An 11109-nucleotide genomic window follows, 5' to 3' on the forward strand; every position below is an offset into this window, starting at 1 on the left:
ACACTCTAGCGCATGTCCTATACCTACCGTCATCCAACATAATTTTATATACTATCCAATACATATATAGAATGTCCAAAAAATTATGCCTCTTATTTTTCCAATATATATGTGACTTTTGTAATGACATAAACACATTTTTGGAAGATAAAAAGTTGGATCATACTATACCATTGAGTAAAAATGTTTTAGTTTAGGAATATTACTTTTTTGTGGTTCAATTTCTTTTATTTGAAATTTATATTTTTTTCATACAGGTAACAATCATTGTTGGGCCTCACCCACTAAGTTTTGCTTCACCAAAAGGAAGTATCATAGAAGATTTTATGATGCTGCTTTTCCATCCGGTAGTTGACAAATTGGAAAGAAACAAGTTGTTGGATTCGGGTTTTGAAGAGGCATTCATCGAATGGGTGTCTGAAGTTGATGAGATGTGATCCTTGGAATAGATCTCTCTTAGTGTAGTTTAGTATTAATTGGAGTGAATGTTTTTGATGGTAAAGATTTTGGATGAGTTGGATTGGATGTTTGGCACTTAAAAGGGTTCACGAGGAGCCCGTGGTGAGAAATGGATTGGTTTAAGCCATTATGCTCTTACGTCGCCATCTTTCCTTCTTCTCTGGCCATGGTCCCTCCCAGCTTCTGCTATCCCTATCCATTGCAACCACAAGCCAAAAACTCCGATACTAATTACACTCTGCAAAAGGACGCCATCTCCGACCCCACATGCACAAAAAACTAAAAACTAAATTTAAAAACCAAACCAAAGATTCCACTCCCACCTCTTTTTCGTTTTCTTCACACTTCACCCTGCTTCCGATTGCTTACTTTTAAATTTGAACATATCACAGGTAAAATCAGAATCCACGCCTTTCATTGCTGCATTCTCGACACTTCTTTTCTTCTTCCCACTTAAAATTAGGTTTCCTTTTCCTTCCTCCACTGTTTCTATTCGTCTCTTAAGTCTTAAAGTCTTAACTGTCTTTATTCTTTACAAGTACGACTAAAATATTCATTTCCTGCCTTTATTTTGAAACTTCAATTTCTGTTGTTTTGGTGCCAACTTCATTCAACTGCATACTTCCATACTTGCATTCACTTTTTCTTAGTTTCATTCGTCAATGTTGCCTCCTCCTCCAAATTAGGGCAACTATGTCGCCGGTCAGGACAATGACGGTGATCGCCGACGTCGTCTCCGACGACGAAGAGGAGTACTCCTTTGCCGTCGCGTACAGCGGACCAGACCCGGCGTATGATCTTCCCCGGGCAGTGCCGATCGCCGTCGACAATATTCCGGCGGCGAAGGCAGTCGCGGTATCGCATGTTTCTTTCTCTGACGAGATTTCGTTGCCGGTGGTGCAACCGCTCTCGGCGCCGGAGCTTCAATTCTCGAAGGAGCTGAAAACACTGAATTCTGAGTCCACTGTTTCTCCGACGTCGGTGATCGCCTTCGACCGGAGCAACGACGGAGGCTCCGGCAGAACCACGGTGTCTCCGACGTCCGTGATCGCCTTTGGAGACGCCGCCGCGGAAGCCAATGACGCGTGCGAGTTGAGTAGCGAAAACTCGTTTTCGGACAATTTAGGAACGGTAAGAGACTCGAGCGTGTTGTTGTTGAGGCATTCGAATTGCGAGAAGGAGAGCTTGGATTTCAACGATTCGAGCCAGCAAGATTACGCTTCCACGTTGAGTTCCGATTATCCATCGTCTCACATTTCTCCTTTGAAAACTAACGATCCCGAACCTGATAGTGACGGTAAACGAGGACCTGTGGTTAGTTTCGAGGAGGATGAATACGAAGCGAAAGAGAGGGTTAAGAGAGAGAGTGCGAGGAAGGGGAGGAAAGGTTCGTGTTATCGTTGCTTGAAAGGGAACAGGTTAACGGAGAAAGAAGTGTGTCTCGTTTGTGATGCTAAGTATTGTGGGAATTGTGTGTTGAGAGCGATGGGTTCTATGCCGGAAGGTCGCAAATGTGTTGGTTGCATTGGGTTTCCTATTGATGAATCTAAGAGGGGTAGTTTGGGGAAGTGTTCGCGGATTTTGAAGAGATTACTTAATCATTTGGAGATTAGACAAATTATGAAGGCGGAGAGGTTTTGTGAAGTGAACCAGCTTCCACCTGAGTATATTTGTGTGAATGGGAACGCTCTTTCTTTTGAGGAACTAGTTACGTTGCAGAGTTGTGCTGACCCTCCGAAGAATTTGAAGCCTGGGAACTATTGGTATGATAAGGTGTCTGGTTTTTGGGGGAAGGTACGTGTGTATTTTTTGGGGGAATTAATTAGTTGTGTTGAATTCTTTGGTTTTACTGTTCTGATTGATTGATTGTTTGCTTGTTTGTGTGAATTTGTAGGAAGGACAAAAGCCTTGTAGAATTATTAGTCCGCATCTGAATGTTGGGGGTCCCATCAAACCAGATGCTAGCAATGGAAACACGCAAGTTTTCATTAATGGAAGAGAAATAACAAAAGTTGAGCTTCGAATGTTGCAGGTTTGAATTTCAATATATTTAAAAATGATACAAAATTTAGAATGGCTCTATGATCTATATTGATTTTTAGTTGTTTTTTTTTTTTAATTACTTGTATCTTGTTTTGTTAAAAAATAAAAGTTGTTGAGAGGATTTTGTTTTGGTTGAGCAGTTGGCAGGAGTTCAGTGTGCTGGTAACCCACATTTTTGGGTCAACGAGGATGGTTCATACCAAGAAGAAGGACAGAAAAATACAAAAGGGTGCATTTGGGGAAAGGTAACGTTTTATTTTTTGCTTATATATCTATTATTAAACCAATCCTCAATTTGCATCATTACACTCTTTTATTTCACTTTTTAGGCTGGAACGAAGCTTGTATGTGCTTTATTGTCGCTACCAGTTCCTTCTAATTCTAAATGTTCAAATTCATGTGGGTTTCTATCCTCCAATCTGGTTACCAGACCAGTTCCTGATCACTTTGACCATGGAATAGTTCACAAGCTCCTCTTACTTGGTTACACTGGGTCGGGAACAAGCACTATTTTCAAGCAGGTGATTTTTCATTTTATAATTGCGTTCGGCATATGTTCATCAAAATCATCATCTCTGAATTCAATTTGAAATAAAACTAACTTGGAGAAAGTTTGTGTAAGCGGTGATTGATGCTTATGCACAGGCACTTGAAGCATTTCAAACTGTTTAGTTGTTTCTAACTTCTATTTAATCCTTATCAATGTGCTGCTACGTAAAAAAATTCGATGATATTACTTTCAATAGTTACCTGCATTTTTTGTCTGCCTTTTTGTCTACATGGATGCATGCGTATTGTTGCTGAAAGCCAAGAAATCAATGTATTTATAGAATTCTAAATGCTTGTGTCAGGCCAAGATTCTTTACAAAAACACTCCGTTCTCAGAAGATGAACGTGAAAGTATAAAGTTGACCATTCAGACCAATGTCTATGCCTATCTTGGCATACTCCTTGAGGGTCGTGAGCGTTTTGAAGAAGAAAGCCTGGGGAATTTAAAGAAAAATCAATCTTTTGCGCTTGACACTACAGGTATCAATTCTAATTTCTTCCTTCTTTGTACGTGAATCTATAGAATTTTTCTTCAGTAAGCTTTCTTTCCTACCACAATCTGATGCATAAAGTCATCCACAGCACACAGTGCACCGTCTACAGTCTACTTGTTGGTCCCAATGTTATGCATTAAGCTTATATGTTTTTATGGTACCCTTACGTTTCACACTTAATAGTTTTTAGCCCCTCCTCGCAACTCATTGTAATTGCTTTGAATATAAAATAGTTGTATAGGAGACATTAAATATATTGCTACATTTCCAACCAAGACAAAAAAAAGAATGTTGATGTCCAACTGATAGTGACAGAAATAATAATGCTTGCTGATTCCTGTCCAAGAGACAATTAAATTTCACATTTAGGTTGTCCGTTTGTACTAAAGATTGGTTGATATCATTACGGTTCAGGAACCGGTCCAAAACTTGGTGACAAGACAATTTATTCCATTGGCACAAGACTGAAAGCATTTTCTGATTGGCTTCTGAAAACTATGGTTGCGGGAAAGCTTGATGCTATCTTTCCAGCTGCTACTCGTGAGTATGCTCCACTGATTGAGGAGTTATGGAATGATGCAGCCATTAAGGCCACCTATGAAAGAAGAAATGAAATAGAATTGCTACCCAGTGTTGCCAGTTATTTCTTAGAGAGGGTATGGATCCTTCTGTTGTTTTTGTGTTTATTTTCATCAAAAGATTAATTTATGCATGTACTCTTGTTCACGTGCGATTGAATTGAATGACCATGGACACGTATTTGCTTTCACTTGCATATAACAAAAAATGTTAAGCGTACTCTGTATAAAGGAATATGGGTTATAAAAAATAATGGGACCCTGGATTAGGCTGGAACAAATCTTCATTAAATTTATAATGTACGAATGTGGATGATAACTTCAATGCATTTGATACAAATGAGGTTAGCATATAGTTTTTGGACTCCTACCTTGTTTGTTTGGCAAGAGTTAAGTTCAAATTTTTAGGCTTCTGGTTAATGTGAGCTAATTTATCTGCTAACTAATCAAACTCAACCTGCTTTATATCCATCCATGAAGCACCAAAGTGCTTCAGTAATAGTTATACAAAATTTGCGCCCTTATTTTCTTAATGTTTCCTCCATACTTTTTCTTTTACTCTTGAAAAATGTTGTTGTGCTAGTGGCTTGGAGAAACTAATATTTCAATTCTTTGATTAGGCTATTGAGATATTGAGGACTGATTATGAACCCTCGGATTTAGATATTCTCTATGCTGAAGGAGTTACTTCATCCAATGGGATGGCTTCTGTAGAGTTTTCATTTCCTCAATTAGCTGCTGAGGATATTGTCGACACTGCAGATCTACATGATTCTTTAGTTAGGTGGGTGAAAACATTTGCGCGAATGATTGCTGTGAGAATTTTTTTTTTGGGTAGCCCTGTTTGATTCAATTGCTAAAGCAGCTATAAAATGTTGCTGATCTGTACCATTCTTCGCTCTCCTTCATTACAGGTATCAATTAATTACAATACATGCAAGAGGGCTAGCAGAAAATTGCAAGTGGTTAGAAATGTTCGAGGACGTTGGATTGGTGGTTTTCTGTGTTTCCCTGAGCGACTACGATCAATTTTCTGTTGATGGAAATGGTTGTCGCACAAACAAGATGATTTTGAGCAGGAAGCTTTTCGAAGCCATAGTTACTCATCCTACTTTCGAACAAATGGACTTCCTGTTGATACTAAACAAATTAGATGAGTTTGAGGAGAAAATTGAACGAATCTCACTTAGCACGTGTGATTGGTTATCTGATTTTCGTCCAGTAATTAGTCGACATCGCTCTGGCATGAACAGCAGCAGCATTAACAATAGCCCCTCGCTTTCTCAGCTTGCTTCCTATTACATAGCGGTTAAGTTTAAGAGGCTCTATTCATCTCTTACGGGGCGAAACATGTATGTCTCCTTGGTGAAGGGGCTGGAACCTGATAGTGTTGATGCAGCACTTACATATGCAAAGGAGATTTTGAAGTGGAACGAAGAGAGACCAAACTTTAGCTTGAGTGATAACTCAATGTACAGCATTGAGGCGAGTTCATTCTCTCATTAACTGTTAGTTCAGATAAGAGTGTTGGTTAAGTCATATCATCTATGACTTTGATCCTGTTCCATGTACATATATTGCTAACTAGGAGCTGTACACGGAAACACATTCCTTCCACTATGCACTGCAGTCGTATGCTTCACGCCACGTGCTACACCGAGGAATGTATAATGTTCAAATTCATTTTTTCATATGGTAAAGCAAGTCTTGCTGTTTCTGTTTATGGTTCCATGCTGATTTTTATTCACATCTTTTAACAAACACACATTTTCACACACTTTTTTTTGCTCATTTATCCTAAAAGTGCGTAAATATTTTTTAATTGATACCTTCCTCCAAAAATATATAATATAAAAATAATATTACTATATCAATTATGTATATCTAACCCTGTGTCAAATATAAAAACAAAATTATGTGTTTTTGTTAGTTAACTATTTAAAAGAAATTTAATTATTTTTATTTATAATTTTTTTTAACTAAAAAAATCTTTTGAAAAATAGAACACGATAGATCTACATAACCGGGAGGAAATAGGAGATTGATTAAACGACTTTTTTCCGAAAAAAAAAATCACGTAAATTTAGTTAATTTTTGTGTCAAATGATCAACTTTAATTATTTAAAAAAAGGAAAATTACCTCTTGACAAAAAAACTTTTGACAAATTTAACAAAGTTTCTAAAAATAAAATTAAAACAGATTAAATTTTTATTTTTTAATTAAAATATTGCTAACCTATCTTAACTCTTAAAAAAATAGTTAAAACTTGAACAAAATTAACATAGAGAAAAAGTTGATAAATGTATTCTCCTGAAAATAATGAACCTCGAGTCATGCTATTCATGGATATGTAGGCCAGTAAGATATGTTTAGAGCAGTACAAACATCTTAAAATTGGCCAGTTCAGAAAAGACAACCAAAAGAAAGCGAACACTACGAATGAATATCCTAAAACTGGTTGTCAGGAGATATGAAGATTTAACATGAATATTTGTTGCTTCCTCTGCCGATATTTGGTGAGGATCTTGGACTCCAATTATTAGACATATTTTGCCTTCAGTGCGTCCATTTCCATCACAAGAACTTTTCCTCCACCCTCAAGACATGGATTGGTTTTCCTTTTCTACTGCCAATACAGCTACTTCCCCTTCATTATTGTGTCATCTCTAAATCCAACTTCCCCAATGAACTCCACTCTCAAAACACCATGGTCAAATGTTTTCTCTTCTGTAGTTTCAAGGGGATTCTCGCGGAACATGTTTTTGAATCAACTTGGTTTATTATTATTTTCATGCTGTTTTCAGCTTCCTGCAAATGTAAATACACAATCGCAAAAAGGTATGTAAATACACTTATTAGTTTGAAAACAAAAACAATGTTGTACCTAGACCTAAATTGATAAAGATCATATAATTTGTGTAAACAAGTTTTGGGAGAAATCTACATTGTTAAAAAATGAAGAAAAAAAAAGTAGTGTTCATAAAGGTAAAAAGAACATACACACTTAAAAAGTTCAAAAATATTGATCTTTATTTTATCTAAAATGTCTTTATTCACTGCAAACCTTAATAATGCCTTTAGGTCGTGTTTAAATTTGAAAATGAATTTGAGAAAGTAGATCTAAGTGGATTTAAGAAGGAAATGAGGTGAAGGTATTATGGTTTGAAATAAGGGAAAGATGTGAGAAACGAAGGGATCTGAAATAAAATTTTATAAAAGTTAGTAGATGATCTAATAGATTTGATAGATTAAAAAAATATTTTAATCAGCAAAAAATGAAAAATTATTATTTACCCATAATCATAAAAATAATTTAAAATAAAATGTAATTATTATTATATATATTTTATTATTATTATAACTATTATTTAATTATCTACATTTGTTATTATTATTATTATTATATTGTATATTATTACATATAATGAGAATAAATTGTCCAGAATGTGCAAACAACGTGAAATCAATATATTTTCATATGTGCATAGAATGAATTCAAAGGACCAAAAAATAGATTTATTATATATAGAAATTATATGTAAGTACATAATTGTAAAAGGGTTTTTCTTGATAAAGAAAGAAGACAAAAAGATAAAATTAATTGATACAGATTCCTTTCTTCGCATTTCTGCTCATAAGCGCGCGGGTCTCTCAAACTACTATTTCCAACTTTTCATTGTCACAAATCCCTTTTAAGGTATGTTTGTTTCTGTCATGGTACATTTCTGTCAGAAGCTTGTGAAAATGGATAATTCGACTCCATTTGATTTATCATGGATTCATCATTTAATGAGTTAACTTAATTCGACTTACTTATTAGTAAGTCAAAAAATTTTCAAACCGATCTGGCCCACTGCAGATTAGTAGGTTAAACGGGTTGTCTTACAAACTCACTTAATTAAAAAAATATTATATTTTTTTTGAGTCAAAACTAGAATATAATTCTAATTAAAATCTAAATAAATTTTAGGTTAAAATACCTTTTTGGTCCCAATTTTCTTCAAGTTTTTTCAAATAAGTCCTAATTTTGGTTTTGATTTCAAATAGGTCCCAATTTTCGTCAATTTTTTTCAATTGGGTCCTTTTTTGCTAACATCGTTTAAATCATTAACGGCCATGAACAGTGATTGCCACGTGTCACTTCGTGGTTTTTTTGAATTTTTTTATTTTTATTTTTATTTTTTATAATTTTTTTAAATTTTTTTTAATTTTTTTTAAATGTCCACGTGTCAACCCAGTAGCGTGCCACTTGTCAAAGTCAATGTTCTAAATTCAATTTGGTCCCTATATTTGTTATTTTTGTTCAATTAGGTTCCAATTTTTATTAACATTAACCAATTTGGTCCCTCTCCAAATTAAAACCAAATTTAATTTTTATATTAAAATTCACATTTTTTATTAAATATTTTTATACAATATATTTAAATTCACATCATTATAACTTTGATATAAAAATTAAATTTGGTCACATCTTCGATAGGGACCAAATTGGTTAATGTTAATAAAAATTGGGACATAATTGAACAAAAATAACAAATATAGGGACCAAATTGAATATAGAATACTGACTTTGACATGTGACATACTACTTGGTTGACACGTGGACATTTAAAAAAAATTCAAAAAAAATAAAATAAAAAATTCAAAAAAACCACGAAGTGACACGTGCCACGCTCCTAGGTTGATACGTGTACATTTAAAAAAAATTTTAAAATTTTTAAAAAAAATTAAAAAAAATAAAAATAAAAATAAAAATAATTCAAAAAAACCACGAAGTGACACGTGGCAGTCACTGTTCATGGCCGTTAATGATTTAAACGGTGTTAGCAAAAAAGGACCAAATTGAAGAAAATTGACGAAAATTGGAACCTATTTGAACACAAAATCAAAATTAGGACTTATTTGAAAAAAATTGACAAAAATTAGGACCAAAAAGGTATTTAACCTAAATTTTAGTATAATCCAAATACAAACCAAAATCACAAAAATACAAGTTATCTATGTGTTGGCTAAAAAAACCAACTTAACATGACTCAAATACAAAGCTCAACTTAACATAAAAATACTTGTGTGATCATTTATTTGTGGGACGGGTTCAACCCGAGTGAGTCGTGTTCTAAGTGAATCGGGTCAAAATTCAATCCGTATTAAAATTTGTAAAGAAATTTCCATCTAACCCAGCCCAAACTCGTGGTGAGCCGGATTGGCTCGCGGGTTCCAACTCATTTTGACAGTTCTAATTTTTCCTATTGTGGGAGGATGAATTGCAATTGACACCTGCATTTGGATCAATGATTATGAAAGGATTTGAGAGTGCAAATTTTTGTGAGAAAGATATGGATGCATCCGCTCATTATTCTAGGATTCGAGAGTATTTACTTTTCATGTTATGCAAAATAACAAAATTGTTCTTGTTGCAATTGGAAAAAATGTTTTTGCATGCCCGCGTTCATTTCATTTGTATGTGGACTAATTTTAATTTGTTATGTCTCCAACTTAATTATATAATTTTCACTAAACCAAGATCACTAATGATGACACTAAAAATAACAACATTAATAATTAATATATTAATATATCCAAAATTAATATAAAAAATATTTACAATAATAGTTCAATTATATTTTATTTTTTCATTATAAATAACAAATTCAATTTTATTTTAATATAATTTCCATTACTTACATTTTAATTTATTTCAAAGGAATAAATTTATAATTATCTACTTTTATCAATTAAAATATTTTTTTAATCTATTACACTCATCACATCATTTACAAATCCTTACAAACTTTTCCTTTAGGCTCTTCATTTCCTTCAAATCTCTTAATCCAACATTATAGAGATCTTGCAAGTTTTTTGAAGTATTTTTCTGGTCGAGATCATGAGTAAAGATTTAGTTGGAAGTTTTTATTATTGGTGTGATCGAGTGAATTATAAAAAAGAAATGTGAGAAGTATACTATTAGGATGCTTTTTACATCAAATTCTCCACGATTCTAATTTTGTTTAAAATATTTTAAGCATTTAAGTTAGTTTCTTTCATATGGTTTTTGGTAATACTAAAGTTTTTTTGTGATGCTAATTTGAGTTTTTCATTTTAAGATTGAATACATTTGTGATAATTTTATTAAATTAGATGTTTGGATAAACGATGGTTTAGGTTTGGGAGAGTTTGTTAACATCCATATAAGTTTTAAAAAATAGTTATTAGTTATTTTATTTAATTTCTCTGTTTTTGTGAATGTTATTATGAAATTGTATTGATACTAGTCTTTTAATTTAGGTTAAATTATTCTTTTAATCCTTGTATTTGTCAAGTAATGTCAATTTGATCTTCAAGTATTTTTTTTGTCTCAATTTGGTTCTTATTCTTTAAGAATAATTCAATTTCTGTCTTAAATAGGGTTAAAGTTAACGCCACGTGTGAATTTTGAGTTTTTTTTTTGAATTTTTTACACATATCACTTTACAATTACAATTGTGTCACGTGTCAAAACAATTTAATTTGGTCCCTATATTTGTTTTTAGTTTTAACTTATTCCATTTTTTTTTGTAAAAAATGAAGCAATGTTCTTATTCCTTAAATTGAAACTCGAATTATTTTGTGTGCAAATTTTATTGTGATATTATTAAAATTAACGTTTTTATTAAATATTTCTAGAAATATTTTTAAATTAACTTTTAATTCTATACAAAACTTTAAACTTTGATTTTATTTTGAATTTGAAATTTAGTTTCTAAACCTGTGTATGACAAGTTATTTGATTTTTAATCATCACTCAATTTGTATAATATGGTACACTTGATACTTTTATATATGATAATAAAATGGTTAATTATTAAAATTATGTTTTGAGTTTAAATTTGTTTAATAATAAAAAATAAAAAGGTGAATTTTAGTAAGAATATTAAATTATATTCGTTTAATTTAAACTTTATATTATTATTTGGGAGAAAGGAAAGGGAAAAATGGTACTGCTAAG

General features: G+C 32.8%; 1 protein-coding gene across 2 annotated transcripts; it reads left to right on the forward strand.

Moving 5' to 3' along the window:
- Positions 1–291: 291 nt before the first annotated feature.
- Positions 292–5844, forward strand: LOC114179938 (extra-large guanine nucleotide-binding protein 1-like). 2 transcript variants are annotated; one of them, XM_028066452.1, is made up of 9 exons: positions 292–851; positions 1146–2253; positions 2354–2491; positions 2643–2747; positions 2832–3023; positions 3354–3531; positions 3960–4201; positions 4744–4907; positions 5038–5844. In XM_028066452.1, exons 2-9 carry the CDS (start codon positions 1153–1155, stop codon positions 5627–5629), a joined length of 2712 nt encoding a protein of 903 aa, XP_027922253.1. In that variant the 5' UTR covers positions 292–851; positions 1146–1152; the 3' UTR covers positions 5630–5844. The 2 variants fall into 2 exon arrangements, with proteins under 2 accessions (XP_027922253.1, XP_027922252.1); XM_028066451.1 differs by having other exon boundaries at positions 292–2253.
- Positions 5845–11109: the final 5265 nt, after the last annotated feature.

The sequence above is a fragment of the Vigna unguiculata genome, chromosome 3 (assembly GCF_004118075.2).
Source record: "Vigna unguiculata cultivar IT97K-499-35 chromosome 3, ASM411807v1, whole genome shotgun sequence".
Classification (NCBI taxonomy): domain Eukaryota; kingdom Viridiplantae; phylum Streptophyta; class Magnoliopsida; order Fabales; family Fabaceae; genus Vigna; species Vigna unguiculata.

Coding starts and splice junctions, on each gene's coding strand:
- LOC114179938 (XM_028066451.1), top strand. CDS start 1,153: ATGTCGCCGGTCAGGACAATGACGGTGATCGCCGACGTCGTCTCCGAC. Junction 3,024..3,353: donor CAAGCACTATTTTCAAGCAG/GTGATTTTTCAT, acceptor TGCTTGTGTCAG/GCCAAGATTCTTTACAAAAA. Junction 4,908..5,037: donor CTACATGATTCTTTAGTTAG/GTGGGTGAAAAC, acceptor CCTTCATTACAG/GTATCAATTAATTACAATAC.